The 21463-nt window shown below is 48.3% G+C and overlaps 1 protein-coding gene across 3 annotated transcripts in view; it reads left to right on the forward strand.

Annotated features, from left to right (window-relative positions):
• The first annotated feature begins 3831 nt into the window (after positions 1–3831).
• The window catches only part of PAX3 (paired box 3), a 93890-nt gene continuing 76258 nt past the window's right edge, over positions 3832–21463 (forward strand). For 2 of the 3 annotated variants that reach the window (XM_028105301.1, XM_088022025.1), the window contains exons 1-4: positions 3832–3916; positions 5213–5448; positions 6810–6939; positions 8071–8205. In XM_028105301.1, coding sequence (XP_027961102.1) covers positions 3832–3916; positions 5213–5448; positions 6810–6939; positions 8071–8205 — 586 coding nt within the window. The remainder of the gene's footprint in view (positions 3917–5212; positions 5449–6809; positions 6940–8070; positions 8206–21463) is intronic. The other variant, XM_028105302.1, reaches the window with a different exon arrangement.

Raw genomic sequence — 21463 nt, forward strand, 5'->3', positions numbered from 1 at the left:
TTTTCTCTTAAGGCCAGTGTCTGGCTGGCTAGAACCGAGGTCACCTCTTAGAGGCCACAAGAAGTCCGTGGACCATGAAAGGCTCAAGCCTGGGCCCACAGTGCGGAAGCTGCGCTCTGAAGGGCGTCCTGCGGCCCAAACAGACGTCACTCAACAACGATGGTACTGTTGATCCGCACATCCAAACCCGGGAGCGGAAGAACTTTCAAGTGAATGGGGCATGCTCGCCCCAGGCTCGAACAGGCAGCCGGCTGTCTATTTCACCTGAAGTTCCTCTGAAATTATGGGCAGAGGAGGCATCGGCAAGTTATTTCCCCCCCCCCCCCATTATCTTACTATTGCCTTCAAGGCTTCAGTCGTTTTGCACGTGCACCGGTAGCGCGGATGGACAAACTGTGGCAGAGACTCTCCAGCCTGCTTTCTGGGTAGTTTGTCAGCCTGGGGAAATGATGCTGCCTCCCAAACCTGTGTTCAGGGCTGCAGGGTGCGGGCGCTTGCCTTCCAAGCCCCACTGTGGGGCCACTCCTTTGTTAATTACCGCCCGCATCGCGCCGGGATTCGGTACGGAGACTTGGGCTCACAGGCCCGGGACCGCGGAAGGGGCCTGGGTGGAGACCCCCTTCCTGCTCTGGGGAACGGGGAGGGCTGTGGTAGCTTCTCCTTCCGGAGAGACCACGGAAAGAAGGGGAGGCACAACCTTCAGAGATAGGGAAGGAGTGGCTGAAGTGTAGAACCGGGGTTCGTTCTCAAACCCAATCTGGAAAACCGGGAACCACCCCGCCTTCCCGCGCGACCTGTTGCGCTCGACTTTGTCCAGCCTCTGGCTCTCGGCCTGGTCTGGTTTAACTGCGAGTGGGCGCCGTAGGCCCGAGAGCCCCAGCCAACATCGCGGTCCTGGCCTTCCGGGGTCGGACTTTAGGGATACCAAGTTCAGGGAACTTGGACTCCCCGAAGTCTTTAGGTCCAAAGTGGTCCCGCAGCCCTACTGGCCCAGCACCGGGAGACTGAGGGTGCCTTCTCACCCTGCCCTGGGTCTCTGGGGTCCTCTGACGGCCGCCTGGCTGGAGAGGGGCCGAGCTGATCTCTGGCTACAGAAGAACCTCAGAGCGCTCCGGCAGGGCAGGGGAAAGGCCGAGAAGGAGAGACCCTGGAGCTGCAGGCCCCCAAGCCACACACACACCCTCGTGGTATCTATTTGTACATTTTTTATAGCAAGTGGTGGCTGGCTTATGGATGCTTGTACTGGGCTGGCTCCCATGGGTACTCCAGAACCAGTTCAAGCCGCAGTACTTCCATTCCGGGATCTTCCTGGCCCTGCTGCTCACGGTGGCTGGACGCGCAACCCGGGAGAACGAGTCTGCGGCGAGCGCGTCCCTTCCCGCATCTGCCAGCTCTGGGGAGGAGAGCGTCGGGTCACCGCCCACAGGCTTTGGAGACCGAGCCCTCAACACGTGACACTCAGGCCTGTATGTTCCTGGGTTCCTTTCAGCGGCGAGTTGAGTCTGCATTTGCTCTCTGAAAATACACTTTGGGCACCTACCTCTCTCAACTACCGCGGCCCCTAGAAAATGCCGTCTGCTCAACGCAATCAACCTTCTGAAGACGGAAAACTTGAAAAAAAATCCTAGCTCCCGAGAGCCTCAGCCAACATTGGCTGAGCAGTGGCTTGAGCAGTGGCTTAGGAGACCAAGACACAGACTTGGGTGGCCACCAAGTTTGCAGAAAGGAAATGAGAAAGTTTTCCCCCTGACAAATTGAATCGTTTTACGTAAAATCAGGTTAAATAGGACTTCGTTCTAAGCAGCATCTCTCCTTTGTACTGTGAATGCACGTGGCCTACCCCCCCGCTTGGGTGGGTGAGGAGACGTCCAGACTTTTTCCGTGTTTCCAGAGGCCTGTCTCGGCTGCTCCGGAGGTCAGTCAAACCTTTTCATGTTGAAGCCCAGCGGAAAGCTGCCTGCTTTTCCCACTTGCGAGTGGATTTTTAAAGGGCCAACTCTCGGAGGGTTGAGCAGCTATAGCTCCCAGCCACCCCCACCCCCACCATCTTCCCTTCGGTGCTTGCCTTAATTAGGGGGTGGGTTAGTGGGGTTGGGGGCCGAATTCAGTAAAAACTGTCAAAGGAGTTGGGGGATGGGAAACAGAGAGAGAGAGAGAGAGAGAGAGAGAGAGAGGTGGAGAACTCCGGCACAGGAAAAATTCAAAAATCGTAAAGGGAAAAGGGGGAACTTGAAGCCCAGAAGTCATTGTTTCCTTTATTTCAAAGGGAAAAACCTGCCCGATTCTCATCCTTTTGATTGATTAAGGCCCTGAATACCTCGCAGTCCCGGAGTGACAGTCCCTGAATAGACTCCTGCGAATAAAGCGCAGTGCAGAGTGCGGGGCTGGCACTCGGGGGTGTAAAGGAGGCGAGTTCGCTGGCACTTACCAAGTTATAAATAAAAGGCTATGCACAATGGTACCTTCTCTAAGGACAGACAGTCTTTACAACACTCCTGGCGTCATATCCTGCTGGGGACACTTCAGCTCCTAGCCAAGACTTCGCTCCTTTTATTTTTCCAGCAGTTTAGTCTTGAATACCATAATAAATTCCTGAGAACAAACGCTGCAGCCGGGCAAAACTTTAACATATAGACACATCTCTGCCGCGGCATTGGGGATCTATACCTCGAGATTTAGAGCTGCGGCTTCCCAGAGTGGGTTTTTCAATCAAGAAGAGACAGTTTTCTCCTCCTTCCTCCCTCCCCCCCACTTCAACTCGTGACTCCTAGGGCCTCCCCATGGCTGCCTAAGCTTCACACTACTCCTGCTCCCAGACAGAGAAGACAAAAGCAGTTACCAGCACACCCTGGACTCCTCCTGGGAGGAACCCCACCAGGAGGCCCCCTACAACAAACCTAGGCCAAAGGGACATTGACCAGAGGAAGGAAGGCTACACACATCCAGGGGGCTCCCAGTACCTTCTTATTGGAATTGCGCCCCCTCCCGTGGTAGTAAACCAAGAAAGATGAGAGAGAGAAAAGTCACAGAAAAATAGACATAGACAAGGAGATGGAATGAGAGCAATAGAGGCAGAGACAGACACAGAGATACACAGCGAGAGACAGAGACAAAGAAATAGGAAGTCAGGGAGAGAGTGACACACGTAGGGTGAGAAAGAGAAATAGGGATTCCTCTTCTCTCTGCAGCTGCCATCTCCCTCGGACTGTCTCTCCCGGTTTCCACGGGTCTGCCCTTCTCTTCCGGGGAAGGGGCGCAGCGTGGGTCCCTCTCCGGGCCGGCCAAGGCCTTGGCACCGCCGCGGATGGGAAGAGAAAGTGGCCGCTGTCGCCCAATCAGCGCGTGTCTCTGCCACCCGGGACGGTCTCCCCGTCGGCCAATCGCAGCTCAGGGCTCCTGACCAAGCTTTGGGTGAAAGAACTAATAAATGCTCCCGAGCCCGGATCCCCGCACTCCGTGTCACGACGGGAGGAGACTCAGGCCGGCCGCGCTCCCGCCCCCAACCCCCCTCCCTGGCTCGTCGCGGCGCTCGGAGCCCCCTCCCCAGCGCCCCCAGCCTCAGGGCCACTTGCTCAGACTCGCACCAAACTTTTCCGCCCTGGGCTCGCGATCCTGGACTCTGGGGCCTCCCTGCCCTCCCCTTTCCCCGGTTCCTTCTCGAGCCTCGCTCTGGGCTAGCATTCCTCCTCCCCGCGTCCCTCCCTCTCTCTCCAGCCTTTCTGGGGAGGGGCTCTCCACGCTCCGGAGAGTTTCTGAGGGTCGCCAGCGCCGAGCTTGCCTTTCTATTTCGCCTTCACCTGGATATAATTTCCAAGCGAAGCTGTCCCCAGGATGACCACGCTGGCCGGAGCTATGCCCAGGATGATGCGGCCGGGCCCGGGGCAGAACTACCCGCGCAGCGGCTTCCCTCTGGAAGGTAAGGGAGGGCCCCACTGCCGCCCGTTGCCCAGGGCCGTAGCCGGGCTGCTCCACTCTACCCAGGGTCTCCACCGGCTTCTTCGGCGTGCCCAGGGAACCCATTCCCTGGGCACCCCTACCCCAGGAGGTAACAGTTGGGACGAGAGCTCCACTCGATTTTCTCCCTGCAAACAGAGCGCAGTTCTTTCTGCGAATTTTTGTGGAGCCTGCCTGCCAGGCCTGCTCCAGGCCAGTCCACTTTCTTCTGCTGTTTTGGAAATGCCCTGGTGGGGAAGGGATGAACCAGCTCCTGAGCACCAGAAAGCAACTTCTCCACATTTTGTCCACCCCGAGGCATCTCAAAATTGTCCCGGCAGCAACCATATTTGCTAAGCTCTTAGTTCCGAAAGAATCTTCTTGCCGGCTCAACGGGTAGTAGCAGGCACTCCGTGGCATCGTGCTTGGAATTTTTAGTATTAATTGATTAATTAATTAGAGTTCCATTCATCTCAAGTGGCCTCTCGAAGTTTCCATAACCCTTTGGGGGTTAGTCATCCAGAAGGGACTCCCAAGGCAGGAAGCCTTGCATTCCCGCTCGAGCCCTTCTGGAGAGTTTGTGAGGTTGGAGCGCCCGAAGGGGATGCCGATCCAGCCGGCTGGCCCTTCAGGCTGGGTCTAGAGTAGAATGTCAAAGCCAGAGCATGAATGGAGGTAAAGGGGTCCGTGAGCAGACCTGGCTGTCGGCTCTGTCCCAAGCTGTAACAGGTGACACGTGCTGCCACCTGAGGCCTCCTTTTGGGACCCTCTTTGACCTTTGGCAGCTCCACTCTTAGCCAGATGCCCCAAGGGCTGTCAATTCCTGCAACTCCCTTAGTAAGGGAGGGGTTCCAATTGAGCAAGGTTTGGTGGGAGCGGAGTTTCAGAAGGCCGGCGTCTGGGTAAACTTTTCTCTCTGCCAGGATGCTGTTTCTTGAGCAAACCTCAAGATACTGGCCGCAGGGTCTCCCCTACCCCCAAAGTTTCCACTTTCTCCTCACCCAAAAGGAAGACAGTTTCTCTGGGGCAAGTTATTTTGCCCTTGTTGCTCCCTTCACACAAGATTATGTGCCCCGAAATTGCTTAATAATTTGAGCAGATGTGATTGGAAAAGCGTCTGTGGGTGGCAGCCGGATGTCGGTCGAGCAGTTTCAGTGCTGGGCTGTAACATGCCGATTGTGGGAAAGAGTGCGAAATTAGGTGGGCTCATGTTTCCCGCTGCTGTCTGTTCTCCCGCAGTGACTTTCCCTTTGCCTCTCTTTTCGCCTTTTGCCCCCAGTGTCCACTCCCCTCGGCCAGGGCCGTGTCAACCAGCTTGGCGGTGTATTTATCAACGGCAGGCCGCTACCCAACCACATCCGCCACAAGATCGTGGAGATGGCCCACCACGGAATCCGACCCTGTGTCATCTCCCGCCAGTTGCGTGTGTCCCACGGCTGCGTCTCTAAGATCCTGTGCAGGTACCAGGAGACTGGCTCCATCCGTCCTGGTGCCATTGGCGGAAGCAAGCCCAAGGTGAGCGCGGGGGCCTGGCCCTGGAGGCCTCCCGGCCTGTGGTCTCCTGGGTTAGAGAAGATGGGGCAGGGGACAAGACCTATCAACTGGGGCCTTCCAAGGAGTTATTTTTCAAGACTGGGAAGGGGCTTATGGTGTGTGTGTGTGTGTGTGTGTGGTGGGGGTGGGAGGACTCGGTTGCTGCCTGGGCCGCTGCTCCTCCATAAATGCTAAGGGAAACTCCAGCCTTTTTGCAAAGGAGATATTATAGCATTTTTAAAAATGTGCCAGAACTCTAGAATACTCATCAAATTATTTTAATAAGCAAACCCCTAAAGCATGCAGCTGTGTGTGCTCACCTGTTGCTGGTTTCTTCCCCAAGAGTCTTCCCAGCTCCCACCCACTGCACTGCCCTTGCCAAACCTAATCTAAGGAGCCACTTTTGGTTTTCTAATGGTTTCTCTCCCACCTTCTGTCCCCAATCTCCTCCAGTCCAAATTGTCTTCAGGGAGTCAAAAACTAGGGTGATTTGTTTTCTTTGTAATGAGCGGAGATGACTTGGCATTTAAAAAGCAGTTTGGGACTACCCTCAAATTATTTTGGTTCCTTTTAAAAAATGAAAGAGTCACACTGGCTAAGGCTCAGTGGGAGGGGATTACACAGGGTCTGTCTTTTCTTCTAGATGTGGGGAAAATCCAATATAATTTTCTAGTTGCCACAAGGCAAAATCAAAAGGAGGGTTCTGGTAAACTGAAGACTTCCAAACACCCTGCTCCCCATCCTCCCTCCCTCCCTCCGCCCCAGATCCCCTTGCAACCTCTCCAAGAATCTCTGGAAACTCCTTTTATTGGAAAAAAAAGCTATTCTCTCAAATTATCCATATTTGTTATCCACTCTGATTAATTTTTTAAAACCCATATAATCAGCTTTTGCATTTCATTCTGTTCTTCAATTTAGCTAAAATCTTGTGTTTTTTGGGGAGAAGTACAAGTTGCAGATCTAACTTGAATATTGCTTCTCTTTCAAACACTCTCCTTTTTAGTTTCATTTTCATGTTGTTTCTGTGTAAGGAGTTGACTTTCTTTCTTTTCAGGGATCAGAAAGTACACCCTCCCCCCTACCCCAAGTTGTTATAATTCTTCCTAATTTATCCTGTTTGTCCAAGCTTAACTAGAGAGGAAGAGGGTCCCCAGGGGTGGGGCGATCTCACTTCTACCCCTTTCTAAAAGTAAACTTCTTCAGAGAGTTGGGGTCCTTTTGCTGACAAGGGGTCTTCTCTGGGGGTGCAAGATGGAGCATCCCTTTCGGCCTGGAGGCGGTGGGGCCACCACATTTGGCCCAGAGTACTGGGTACCAACGCCTGCCTGCCTGTTCTCTTAAAGCAGGTGACAACGCCTGACGTGGAGAAGAAAATTGAGGAATACAAAAGAGAGAACCCGGGCATGTTCAGCTGGGAAATTCGAGACAAATTACTTAAGGACGCTGTCTGTGATCGAAACACTGTGCCCTCAGGTACCAGGCCCATTAACGTCTTCCTGAGGTGCGGCAGTCAGACGCTATTCCCCGGGCGGGTCATCGGAGCCACAATCACCCCAAGATCGATCTGGGCGATCAGGAGGCAGGCCCTCCCGGGGCCCTGAAATAGTCACGAGCCAGAGGCGCTCTTGGTGTTTTACCGAGAGGGGGCTGAGCTGCTGGTCCTGGGGTTGAGAGACCGCCAAGGGCTCCCCAAAGAGGATTTCTGTCGAGGAGGCAAAGGCAGGAAACGCAAGGCAAAGGCCAGGCGTCTATTAATATTGATGCTCCCTTTTAAAGAGAAACAAATGTTTTGGTAACCCCAACCGAAGGGAGATGGTGCTGCGCCAGCTGAGGCTCTGCCTTGTGCGCAAAGGAGGGGAGTTTTCGGCAACAGCCCGGATTCTTCCCGAGAGTCCCAGGGACCATCCGGCGCCCCCGGCGGCCCGGGAGGGAGGAGGAGGCGGAGGGAGAAGAGGGGCGAACGCAGGGGCGAGCGCGAGGGCGCGCGGGAGAGTTTGTTTTTAATTAAAAGGAAACTCCCTTTCCCCCCTGCGAGAAAGAGATATTTCAGAGTACGGATTTGTTTACCAGACGGGAATCTGGAAAAAATAAATGGGGGAGAGTGCATTTTCTTTTGATTTTTTACAATAGGAAACGATTCTGCAGTTGAAATTTAAACCCTTTATAGCCTCAAAAAAAAAAAAAAAAAAAAAGTTGAATTGCAGGGGACGGGTCCGCTGTGGTTCTTCCTCCCTTAACGCGGACCGCGGAGGCCTAATACCCAGGTGGTGGTAGGGGATGCTGGGTGGGCTGGCCGGAGAATTCTCTTAGATTGGAGACCTAGAGCCCCGGCTGTAGAGTGAAAAAAGGAAATGCTTCCCGCGGTGAGGAGAGGGCCAGAGACCGCAGTTGCCGGGTCTAACTTGGAGGTGCGGATTGTAGGGTGAGGGGTTAGAGTGGGAGGTTGAAGGGGTGCTAGAAGGTCGAGGATGCCCCAAGATGCAAGAGACAGGCGAGTTGTGCAGGGCAGCCGCTCTAGGGTCCGGGCTGGGGGTTCGGGGGCTCCTTCCTGCACGGCCTGGCAAGGCTCAGTCGTCGGCGCTCCCACCCTCCTCCCGCCTCCAGTGAGCTCCATCAGCCGCATCCTGAGGAGTAAATTCGGGAAAGGCGAAGAGGAGGAGGCTGACCTGGACAGGAAGGAGGCCGAGGAGAGCGAGAAGAAGGCGAAACACAGCATCGACGGCATCCTGAGCGAGCGAGGTAAGCCGCGGCGCACTTGGGCAGCGCGCTCAGGGCCCGCGCCTCGGCGACGTCCGCGCTCTGACGTCGCGGGCCTGAGCGCGCGGGCCAGCCCCGGCTCGGGTCAAGGTCCCTCCTTGCTCGTATCCACTGCACCCGGGGAAGAGCATTCAAGTGAAAGACCAGAGATGCACCTGAAATTAAAACAAAAATCTCTTTTCTTTCTTTTTCTACTTTATAAGTCTTTCATCTGCACCAGCCTCAGCTCCTCGGAGTCTAGAACTGCGAACTGCGGTTTGGTGCAGGGCTACCTTCTTGCCCTCAGGTGTGCGGGACCGGGCGCTTGAGGAGCTGGGGACAGTCTGTGAGCCTCGGGAGGGGGGGTGTTTGAAGGAACTTTTGTGCCCTAAGGAAAAGCGCGGATCTTCAGAGAGGTTCCCATTATTAGAGGAGGGGTGGGGAGAGAAGGACTCAAAACTCTTTGGGGGCAGTGGGGCCCCAGAGTTGCACCACGTTGACTGCCTTATAACTACATACATAATACATCATACACACATACATGTAAGTTGGTTGTTTTGTGCTATAAATTGGTTTTCAAATGCGATGGGGCTTGATTTCTGTGTGTGTGTCTAGGAAGGAAAATCAGCCTAAGATGTGGGTTCTTGGGGCCACGGTGTTGGTGCCCTGTCTCCACCCAAAGGTGAAGGCCACCTGCTCCTTGTTGGCTGTGACCTGTCATCATCAAGAGAAAGTCTCTCCTTTGGAGCCATAAGTGCAGCCTACTTCCCTTATACCTGCCACACATGGTCTGGAGAATCTAAAGGTGTCCCCCTCTCCCCAAAAGGAAAGCCAACCCATGGAAGTTGAACCGGAAAGGGATCCCTGCAGCAGTTTTCCACTCTGCAGTTTTGGCCCTGGGGATGGTCACACCTCTTCCAAGTCACAGAGGGTGGGGAGGCGCCTGGCATCCCTGCCACACCTTGAATTGCCCCTTCAGGGCCCAGGGCTTTGGTGGGTGGAGTTGAGTTTTGACTTGCCCTGGAAGGGTAGGTGGCTCTCCAGGTGGGCTTGGACACCCTCTGTGACCAGCTGGGTCTGTACCCTCAGCAGGTGGCCTCCAGAGTAGGACTGTGGGTGGAAAGCTGGTCACTTCTTTTGCTTTCCTTGCCCAACCCAGATGGCTGGCAGCAGCTTTACAAACCAATGCAAAATCTATACACGACCTTGAAGAGACACTTAGATTTAGATGTGACAAACCCAAACAGCTGATTTCAGGGATCAACAGAAGCGTCCATGTTCTGGGACACATGGGCAATCAGGAAAAGACACCAAAAACTACGGCAGGCTGGGCAGGGAGATACATAGGCTGTTGCTTTCCTTAAAAGCAGGGGACTCACAGGGTCTTAGTTTAAGCCCCTTCTTTGGGAGGGGTGCTTTTCTGCTCTAGTGTCTGAGGTGACACCCCGGCTTTTATTCCAGGCCTAGATGCAGCAGAGAGGTACTGGGGAGGGAGGAAGGAGAGAAACCAGCCAATCCCAAACCCAACAGGCCCCTGTGGGCAGAGGGGCAAGAAGCCCAGAGCTATTGGAGAGGCTCAGGAAGCAGAATGGGGGTAGCACCGCTTTGCTACTTGTTGCTGGAGGCGCCGGAGGCAGACCGGCCTCTCCCTGGCAGCACAGGCAACCGAGGCCCAGGAGACAAAACGCCCCAAATGAGCTGGTCAAACATTTGTACAACTTTTCCAGCTTTTACAAAGAAGGCCTTCTCTACACAATCTACACTTGGAGATGAACTTGGGAGACAAAGCCTGGAGAGTCCATTGAAACTCACACTTTAGCTCGGCCTAGACAAAGCTCCAGCTCGCAGCAGCTTGATGTGAACAAAGGAAGGCAACCTTTTTATAATTCAAGGAGAAAAGAAGAGAAAACAGCTCCACAAAGGGCTGAGAATAGACATTATGGGCTTGCAATGAGGGATGAATTATTCAATGAGCTCCAATAGCTTCTGCGCCAGGAAGTTTTATGGACTCTCCAGCGTGGAAAAAGTGGCTATTTCACCTACAAAATGTTTCTAGTCTTTTGGGCCATCTAGCTGGGCCGGCTGCCATTCAAGGGCAATTGCTACCATTTTTAAAATCAGAGTATTCTCCCCAGCGGGGGCCGTAACGTTGAAAACACACACACTCCGCAGAGGCTGAAGCCTAATTTAATTTGGGGTTGTCAGAGAAGATGCAGTGTCCCTCTTTTTAGAGGCTCTAGCTCCTTTTCCAGATAAGCCCTGGAGGGCAAGAGGGGCAGAGAGAGGACAGAGTGAAGTGTAGTTTAAAGGGAAGTCTAGAAACCTCAAAAAAAAAAAAAAAACAAACCTCTGTTGTTTGAGCACCAAATTCACCGGCTGTCCCGCTTGTAAAATAGAATGAATGTTGATAAAGTGACCTGAGCTCCCTGGCCGAGAGGAAAGAGGCTGGCCAAGAAAGGACCTTTGGGTGCCCTGAGCAGGGCAACTCGCTCTCTCCGGAGGTTCCAGCTTCCTTGGGGGGTAGGAGGGGGGGATGTTAAGACTGGCTTTCCGGGGGACATCTTTCTGCTTGTCAGGCTCTAGGACACAGGAAGAGAGGCACCCTGAAAGACGTCAGAGCTGCTCTCATTTTTTCTCTCCAGTGTTTGGCCTTTTTCCTAGGTGACCCCTTTTACCTTCTCAACTTTTCCCTTGTCCCTTGCCCAATCCAAGAGCTGCTCAGCGGGCATCCTCGGTGTGCTCAGGCCCTTGCGCCCTGACGCGCACTAGACGCTGTGCACCCCTCCTGGGTCCATCCTTCCAGCTCCTTTGCCCGGGTGGAATGAGAAGGTTGGGAGGCCAGGGACAGCACCCCGCCCCCCGCCGCCCCCCGCGCCTAGTCCCGGCCCTCCGGCCAGCACCGAGATCGGAACAGGCGCAGTCGGAGGAGCCAGGCCCCGGTCGCAGCATCGGGGGCCGTGGGCACAGCCTCCGCTGCGGCCACTCAATGGGCGCCTCTGTTCCTCCCCCAGCGCGGCCGAGCGGGCCCGCGGGCGCCGCCACAATGGGTCGGCCCCCACTCCTGCGCCCTGCGCCAAAGCGCCGCGCCGCCCCCTCCCCTGCGCTCCGGCCGGCTCGAAGCTTAGCTCGCCGGGCTGCAGCCGACTCAATTGCCTCCTTTATGTCCTTCTCACTTTCATCTAGACACAGCCCGCCTCCCCCCCTTCTTCTCCTTTTTTTTTTCTCTCTTGCCTGAGGCTCACATTAGTGAAATTTCTGCAACCTCCCCCCATTTTTTTTTTTTATTTTAAAGAAAGCCCTTAACACAAAAGCAGTGACTAATCAATAGAAACTGCTCCTTCATCTCTTCTTCCTCCTCCTCCTCCTCGTCCCCGTCCTCCAGCAGGGTGACGCTTTTCCTGTTTGTGAGTTTTAGGAAACATTTTTGCTTTGTGCCGTAATGGAATTAGAGGACAGATGAGGACTGTAAATGGGACACGCGACGGCAAGACTCTCGCTTAAATATTTAGATGCAACGTTACAATTACTGACTTGTTGCAGCGGCTTTGAAGTGGTAGCTCGGGAGTGCAGGGGGAGAGAGGCCAGATTACCCAATTGATGTTTTGATTGGGGCTGGAGATACACTTTCATAGGACTTCGCTGTCCCCCTTTAAAAATCACTAGTGAGCGTGGGAGGTTTGCAACAATTTCCAAGATTAGGCTAAGAGACCCCAAGCATAGGTCGCTTCAGGCTTCTACTCCGTTCATCTCTCTCCCTTCCTATTTGACATTTATGAAAAGCAGGTTTATTTATTTATTTTTTTAATTTGAGAAGGTAAAAGTGACAGAAGTTTTACTCGAGTCCCGTTTTGTTTGTACACGTGTGAGCTTTTCTGAAATAACTAGGACGACATCAGCTTTTCAGCGGGGCATAAGAGAAAGCAATTAAAAACGCAGAAGTTTTAAAGGCCCTTGAAACTTTTCATTTCCAACGGAATCATGAAAGGAGCACTTTATCATTAACGGGGGCTACTGAAGTCGAAAGAAACGGAAGGCCGTTTCTTCCCCCCGACTTAGCAGGGAAGGACATTTTGGCGCGAGGCAAAGCAAGGGAGGCGGGGGAGGAACTTTCCCACAGACTGAAATCATGGGGTATAAGATCTTAGGTTTGTGGCATCGGAACCTTTATTAAAGTGGACAGCCCACTCTCCAAGTCCATTTGTCAGAATCCCAAATTTGACCCCAATGTCGCCTCTAGTCTTTTGAGTGAATTTTATGTTTTCTGAAGCCCTTACGATACTCAGCAAGGAAATAGCACCCATTTAAAAATGTATTGGAAATATCAGAACTTGAAATTAAAACGCCACGCTGCGTTTTTTTCAGGAACGTAGTGGTAACGGTTTTTCTGTTCAGATGGTGAAAAAAAGAAGGAAGGAAGGAAGAAAGAAGGAAGGAGAGAAAGAAAGAAAGAAAGAGAGAAAGAGAGAAAGTGAGAGAGAAAGAGAAAAAGAGAGAAAGAAAGAACGAAAGAACGAAAGAAGAAAAGCAAACCACCAGAATTTGGGTCTTGTAGGTTTTTCCTTTTTGCTTGTTTGTTTTGTTTGGTTGGCTGCTGTATGTTTGCTTTCTAGCCTTATTGAAATCATGCAGATTTTCTAATTAATGCTTGAAATCGTATGTTTATTTTGGAGCTTGATTTGATTGTTGATAGCACCGGAACGGGGACGTAGGGGCTTCAAGTGCGTAATAATTACTGAAGGGTCATTTAAGAGTCCCCAGGGCTTCGCAATAAAACCTGCTGGGGCGGTGAGGCAGAACCAGCAAGTGCGCCCCGGTTCAGGAGAGTGGGATGTGCAGAAATCAATCAGGTGAATAGGAGCGTTGCCACTGAACCCAGTTGCAATATCCACGAATAAATATATTTTGTAGACCAAAAAAAGAAAGAAAGAAAGAAAGAAATCCTTCCTAACCACGAGGTTAAATGTTTAAGTCGTGCACAAAGCAAACGAAAATTAAAAGTCCCAACAGCAGCAACAAATAAAGAGTGAGAGTTTGTCCAGGACTGGGGACAGAGATATTCAGTTCGGTGGGGTTCTAGACAGGTAACTTATTTATGCGGGTAAATAAAGATTAAGGAACCATTAAGAGTGTACATATATAACTAACACGACACTAACAGACAATTAAGTAGTCAGTTTAATGCCTTATCTCACTGGCCGCTCTGGGGTTGTTTTACAACTAGGAATTAAAATCTGAAAAGGAAGTTTTCAGCAGCTCTGGCCAAATATTGATTAAGTAGCTGTTTGTTGATAGCATTGTTACGCATTAAAAGGCCAGGATCGCGGCCCCTCAGTGGCCATCTTCTATTGTGAGGGATTCTTAACCACAGAGATCAAAGCGGGATCATTTCAACTTATCTGTCTTGGAAAATCCTCCTTTTCCTCTGAAACCTCTAAGGAGGATTGACCAAATTCTCTTTAAGAAATAGGAACCCAAACCAGTTACATGTCGTAGGTTTGTAGAGAAGAGATTCATGGGGTGTTTTTAATTATCCTATGGTGATTTCTTGTTTAGAGCTTAGGCTAAGATGGTGAATTTATCATCAAATAGATTCTCATTTTTGGAGGGTGGCCGGAGGCATGGAAGCTACTATCTGCATGTCCCTAAATTTTTAAATATGGAACTTTCTTTCGCCAAAGTTGCCTTCTAAGCTGGAATGATGTAAAGGAAAATTTTTTATCTAAAACTTGAGTGGGGAATAATTAAATACACGGGAAACCGGGAGTCATACTGACTACATTTCTCTACATGTGTTTCTATATTTTTGTGTGTTTATAGGTGGTCATGTGAGTCTCCTGTATATTCTCAACCCCTTACAATGTAGGAGTAGACATGTATTTGTGTGTATAGTTTGTACATTGTTAGGGTTTATTTGTAAGTTCGTCACTATGGATTATGCTGGCAGTAAACTTTATTCCATTGCACAAAATAAAAGCTCATTTGTCCAATGGATTACACTTCTAGAGTCATCAGAATTTGAGGTAACAGCATAGCCTCCCAATTCTTATTCAGCCCTACTGTTGAATGCTAGGAAAAATCTTTCCCTGAATGATTTTATGACTTTTTGGCCGTTGATTTTTAGATGAACTATTAGCCTTTTTTTTTTTTAGCTTAAGAATTCAATATATTTGGATAGATTTTTTTTTCTTTTATTATGAGAGCTAAAATTCCTGCAAGGGCTCTTTTTGGAAATACCATCTCTGTGCTTACTTTGCAAATGCCAACAAATCACTGAGGTGAAATTTATGCCAGATTCAGGCTTTGGATATTCAAATGTGCATCATGGATCTGTCTTCCTGAATCCCCTTCTCTGACTGTGCTCATTGCACTACTAAATAATTGTGCATAGGGCTGTATCTTTATTTCATTTTATTTTTATTTTTTCTTGTTCACTCTTGAACAAGATGAGTCTTGACATACAGAACCACTATTGGATATTTTCAAATATATTCTATTATAATCTCCCGATTAATTAATATTCGACCTATGCTCAAATGTTCTTTGATATAGTCCCAATCATTTCTGTGTAGAGCAACTGCCTGAAATGGATTAAGCTGGAAGGGTGAGTCAGCTCAGATCTGTTTTGGTTACCTTGTCCCGGGTCCAGATGCAGCATTAGAGAGTTCTTTGTTGCATATTCCACATGTACATGTATATTCCATATACATATGGAGTTAAAGTAACTTTCCCCCCTTGGGTACCAGGCTATGTGTTCATATACTGCCAGGGAGGGCAGCAGAATCGACTCTAAATTGGGCCCGATCTCAGTACCAAGGCAGAATTACTGACTCAAGAACTGGCTCATGCCAGTTATTTCTCAATAAAGTTGGGAAAGATTAAATACGATTTTGATATTATTGTAAAAAAAAAAAAAGAACTGGCTGCCTTTAGCTGAGGAACTGTGATCAGAGAAAGTAAAAGGGAATTTTAGAAGTTGCCCTTCTTTTGGAAGATGCACACCAAGGTGGGAACAGGGGACCACCTTCTGCTCTGTTGGGAAAGATTTTCTTGCCCCATTGCTGCTGGTCTCTGGTGGAGAATGTCACCGTTCAGTTCTCAGCTCTGTCTTACAGCGTTGGGCCAAACACTGAGCCCCAGTAGCATTGAACTTTTGCTGGAATCAGAACATCTGTCTTCTAAGAAACCTTTCTCTCAAATTATCTGTGTTAGGATTATGCTCCTAAATAACCAGAATATATATAATTTCAGTTTGTAACTGGAAGGAACAAGCACAGTTATCAAAATACCCATTAACATTACAAAACATCTATTTGAGGGAGATGAGTTAGAAACTTCACCATTGTTAAAAGAAAATATGAAAACCATGGAAAGTAGTTGCTGAGGATGCTTGAGGAAAGGTTCAATGAACTCTTACCTTCAATGTCCGTTTTCCTAATCCTTCCTGATAAAAACTAAGAAAAGACAAACAGATAACTTCTGCTACGGAAGTGGCCACTTCTCTTTAAAGAAGAAAGTGTATATTACTAAAGGGGGTTGTAAAATTTAGAATTTGATTTGATGCACATTTCTCCTAGGAAGGAAAATCCTGAGAAAGAGTTTTACCTTGTACATTGCATGCAGCAAAGTTTGTAGCATTTAGATTTTTGCTGCAGGATTTTAAGTAAACAACAGCAACAACAACAAAGAATCTATTCTCTTTGGGGTGAAGCAACTTGATCAAAGTAGTCTGAGTTTTTATGCCCTCCTTACTGCAGTGATTGGGAAGTCAATCTTCCTCAGTAAAACAAATTAGAACTCATAATAGGCAATAACAACCTAGCTGGATATTTATCTCCTTCAACCCATTTAGGGATTTCGTGACTGTACATACTTTTCTTTGGCCAGATTTAATGCGTCTACAGCAGTATAGTAACAAAATCTCGGTTCTAGGAGCCAATCGATAGATTCCATTTAAAAATAGCTAATCAAAATGCTTTGTGAACAAGGATGGGAGACTCTTCTTGGCTGACCAACATGGAACTGAGGGAGAGGAAATACCACTGATTTTTAGCATTACAAGATGTCCGGGGTCATATTGTGAGTTCAAACAGTATAGTTTTATGGAGGCTTAAGTATAAATTTTCAGAACTTTTTGTAATCGGCCGATAGGCATATTTCTGAAAACAACTGCAGATTTAAATGTCCCTGCCTTTATGTCATTAGATGGAAGCAATAAATAAGTCAGGGTAGAATAGTTCAGAAAGGAAAGTTAATTGCTTTGCAATTTATAGTGTAACATGGGATCGGTTTAATTTTTGTGTACTTTCTTAGGGAATACTTATATGGTGACATACAAATTTGCATTTTTAATAGAAAGCCTACATTTGTAGGCTGGTGATTTTATAGGTACACAGATATGCCAACATACCCCTTTTATCTTTTATCTTTTTTTTTTTCCTTTGGCAAACCCTAGAATAGACATAACTTACCCAGTCAACAAGCAATTGGGCCTTGTGTAGACATAGTAGTAGCTTCCTTATTTCCCTTATAGGGCCTATCGCTTTAAAAATACATTTTATTTTAAAATAATTGTAGACTTATAGAGTCTATCTTCAACCGTATTTTAAAATTCTCTCAATATTCAAATATATTATCATGATGAAGAAAATCTTGGCCAATGGGGGTGAGCGTGTGTGGGTGTGTATGTCTCAATTACCATGGTTGAGCTTCACATGAACTAAAGAAAATTAATTGGTCCAATTCATTTTATTATAAGAAAAGCAACAGGTTTCTTCTTTCTGAATCCCTACTTGGCCAGTTTCCTGATTGAGGTTCACTAAAGCATTTGAGCGTTTCTTGTCTGTTCTGATTTAAACACACCCCCAAGTCCCTTTTCTTGCCTTTGCTTGCACTGTAAGAGCCTAGTACCCAAGGCAAAAGTGGCCTGTTCTTGCAAATCTTATTTTGCTCTAAAGTTACGACCAAGCACATCTCAGTTGTGACCCCTTGAACTTTAGTTTTGACATCTATAAGATGGGGCACATCATACCAACTTCCCAGGGCGATATGAGAAGAAAATGAGAAGATGCAAGTTGTGCACAAATTACATGTATCATAGGAAGACTCAAAATCCTGGGGGAGAAAACCCTCTGAACATGCAGAAAGTGACCAGCCTGCTGGCAGATGGGCTCTGCCCAAAGGCAGATAAAAGCTTAATTCAGGGCTTAGGAGCAACAATGAAGGAACACACACACACACACACACACACACACACACACACACACACACACTTCACTTTCACTGAGTCAAAAAATTGAGTTTGCAAGCAACTATTTAATATAATAGATTTTATTGACTTACCAGATAAGAAAAATAACAAAATTCTAAAGCCATTCACTGAGATGTCAAAAGATATTTCTAAATTATTTTCTCCTAGTTTTCGACAAAGATTACTTTTCTCTCTTAGATTAACTTGGCTTTTTCAGAGTCCTCCAAATTAAACTTTTCTCTCTCTTTCCTTCTTTTGTTCTTTCTTTCGTTGTTTGTTTGTTTTTCAACAGGTTCTTTTTGCTCCATCAGAGATTGACAAACAGGTTGCTTTTTGAAAATAGGGCTCATGCATGCATGCCTTCGTACTCCTGAAATTCTTTGCAATGCTTCATTTTACAGAATTGCTTTTGCACAATTTCTCAATCTGTTCCCTCTTGAGGCTACTTCATTGTTCTTAAATATCTTCTTAGCTTCGCACGTGAGACTGTGTACATTCCTCTTTTTTTGTGCATGATTCTACTTAACCCCCCTCCTATCAAATTTGAGTTCACAAATATTAAAGAAACTTTCCAAAGTAGCATTCGTTAAGCTGGAGGATACATTTCAACAACCTTTCTATTTGACTTCCCTCCATCCAGTTCCCAAAGCTCAGGACTTATGTGTTATCCCCGGTGCAATGCAAGAGTTGAAAACAAAGTAGCCTGGCTTGTGAGGCTTTCAGGGGTCTGGAGAGCTCCTGCCCCGCGTTTCCCCCACTGGAGCAGCTTGCTAGTATAGCCACTGCGGAGAAGGAAGGTTGTTTTCTTATCCCCGCATGCACTGGTCTGACCTGTCTCCGAAATAGGTCAGGCTGGGGCACAGCAAGTTTATGCAGCTGTTGGGGCTTAGGCGGCCGGCAGGCCGCCAGGGCGCCTTGGTTGGCGGCCCCCAGTGAACAGATAAAAACTTGCTGGCCAGCCACGGGGCCTTCCTTCTGGACCCTGCTGCCTCCCCACCCCCACCCCGAAGGCTTTGAGATGCAGGAGGACTCCTGGATTATGGGGGCCAACTCTCAGCCTCAAAAGGGAAGTGTTCTTTGATTCCAAGGATTGGCCTCTTGTGGATGCAAACATTCAAATGAAATGTATACTTGGTCAGATTTCATCTTTGAATCATCCTGTTTATTTTGGCGGGGTAAAACATTCACTCTTACATAATTCCGAAGGTACAGAGGGATGGACAGTAACAGGTTTTCTTCCCATCTTTGTCCCTCAGTATCTTGGTCACCTTTCTAGAGAGTCTATGCATAAATAATTATATTTCCCCTCTCTTAAAAATGTTCTCTCCTTTTGCGCACCTGGTAGCCCACTATAGAAACTGTTCTGTGCCTTGCTTCCCACTCCCCCTCCCCGCCCCCTTGAGGCTATATCTCAGCAATTAGTCTGCATCAGGGTCTGGTGGCCTCCACAGCCTGTTTGTACAGCTGTATAGTATTCCATTGCATTGGCAAATGATGATTTATTTAGCATTAGGTAGTTTCCAATCCAACGACACCATTTGGCACATGTGTGCGTTTCTTTGTAAAATAATTTGTCCATGGTAAGGACAAAGGGAAGGCATTTGTAATTTTGATAGCTTTGGTGGAATCTTGGTACTGCGTTGAGAACAAACGGGGATGCTTAGCAAGCATGGTACAGAAGCGTGTTTGCCTGTGGCCACGTGCACGAGAAAAATGAAACACTCTTCTCTACCACTGTACATTTATTAGAGCATAGGTTTTGAAATTTCTGCTTAGGGAGTGGTTCTGCCAACAGTGACTATCCTCTGGAAATTCCTCTAATCTGTTATTGCTCCAAATGGAACATTCTCTAAATCCAAGGAAAACTTTTTTTCTTTGACTTTTTGGTTCCTCTTTTTATTTTATTTTATTTTTTGTCTACTGTTCATTTCACTCCCTGCCCCCTCATCATATATTAACATATTTATGATAAGCATTCTTAGCTATTTTTCTGTCTGTGCTGGAAAAAATATGGACAATTTTATAACAATTTCAAGGCAACTTACTCTGATTGTTTAGTTACAAAAGAGAAGTTGTCTGTCAGGGTCACCAAATCAGGGTTGAACTAGTAAGAGAGCAGATCATGAATAATAAAATAGGGTCTTATATTTCTAATTTTTGAGAAGGGCTGGCCTGGTGTTCTCGGGGTTTCTTGAGTTTGGTAAAGGCTGATTTTTAATTTTACAAACTTTTAAGGGGCATGTATCCATTCCCATTCTATGCACAAAGGACTTTTTATGTTTTTGCGCATACCTTGCCTCCCTCAAATCATTTCAGCCTATTTTCCCTTAAATCTGATGCCCAGGAATTCAGTTGTTGATGCTGCTGAGTACCTGGCTTACCTAAGCTGGACGTCCGAGTCTGTGAAATGAGCCAGAAAGAACCATGTTCCAACCATAGGAGAAAAACAACCCTCTCCAAACCCTCCTGGGAAAGTGGAAGAGGTGAACGCCAATAAATACTATGAAGTAAATGTTTCAGGTCATTCCTTTTTAGGAATGGGCTTTTCAGAAATAGGAGAACGAGCTGGGAGCTAAGGATTTATTTTTGAAAAGCAGGATCTTGATTTGGTTTTTAAAAAAATAACAGAAAAACAAAACCAGTCTTCTGTCTTGACTCTTCTCGCCGCCAGTGTGCGAGCACACTTGTGCCAGGCTAAGGCAGGAAGGTCCGCTCTCCTCATATCAGAACTTTCATCTGTGCTTCCTTAGAAGGTAGCTAGATGGGTGCTCTGGGTTCTCTCCTTGTTTCCCCTCTGACTTGCTTATGGAAATCTGAAGGAGTCAGTTTGGACGTGTAAACAGGCCTGGTGTTAAAAGCATCTGTAAAGAGCTGAGAAGAATCAAAAGCAGCTCTCCCTCCCCCTACCCCCAGCTCTGTGCTGCATAATTTGGATTGAATCAGGCCCATAATTTGTGACATCTGATTACTACCTGCACAACTATGCAGCTCTTCACACAAGAAGGAGGGCCTAGGGAGGGTTAATTTGGAAGAAATTTTGATTTGTTTGTCAGATTGCTGTGATGTTCTCAACAGAAATTTAGACCGGAGAAAATAATGTGGTTTTCAGACCCACGTCGGCAGAGTAGACGTGGGTCTGATTCTGACACATCCCCGCGTCGTTCACCCCCACATAGGTATAAGGGAGAGCATTGTCCAGGGGGCTGGCTCCTTGTCAGCGAACAGGGACTGAGGTGTGAGAGCAGCTCCCTCTCCTGATTTGTAGATTTGTTGCTCTTTAAAATAAAAAGGGACCCATGGGTTCATTGGGGGAAATAACTTTCCATTTCATGATTTGCAAATGAATGGGATCTCAGTGTCTGGAATCACTGGTTCTCTTTGAAAAAAGATTGGAGCTTCTAACATTTTCTCAGAGCATTTCTAAAAGGGGCTGGGAGTCCATTGCAGGAAGTCCTGCAAATAAACGAGGGTCTCCTCACAGCGCCTGGGAGCGGGGTGGGGGGGGGGTGGGGGGGTGGGGGGTGGGAGACTAGCAACCAGGGAGAAATATGATTTGGGAAGCTATCCAGTGTGGAAACTTTCCAGGTGGTAGACTCGCTTGGCTTTTGTGCAGACAGGGCACATCCGGGGCTTGTGTGCGCACGACACACATTTATCAGAGAGCAGCAGAAAGGCAACTTCTATAATTTCTTACTGGAAGCCAATGTCTGCTTGTGGTCACTGGCCCTGCCAAGCTCTGAATACTTGCTGAATTTTTGTCTGAGAAAAAGATGGCAAATGTGAGACTGGGATCTCAGCATCAGGTCAGAAACTGCAGAGAGCCGGCCTGAAGAGTCCAGGGGCTGGAGGGATGCTGGGGTCTTGGCAGGCCCCCCATCATCCAGGGAATGGATTCCAAGATGGAGGCCAGGGTGGAAACTCAACTGGCCTATTTGGGATTCTGCTTCTGGGCTCTTCTCAGTGAACTTTTTGGGCCTCGACTCTTCAATGTCTTCTCCTTGCCTGTGGAAAGTA

Source organism: Eumetopias jubatus, unplaced genomic scaffold (assembly GCF_037043125.1).
Source record: "Eumetopias jubatus isolate StellerSeaLion01/CBP00866 unplaced genomic scaffold, mEumJub1_p1.0 scaffold_3, whole genome shotgun sequence".
Taxonomy (NCBI): domain Eukaryota; kingdom Metazoa; phylum Chordata; class Mammalia; order Carnivora; family Otariidae; genus Eumetopias; species Eumetopias jubatus.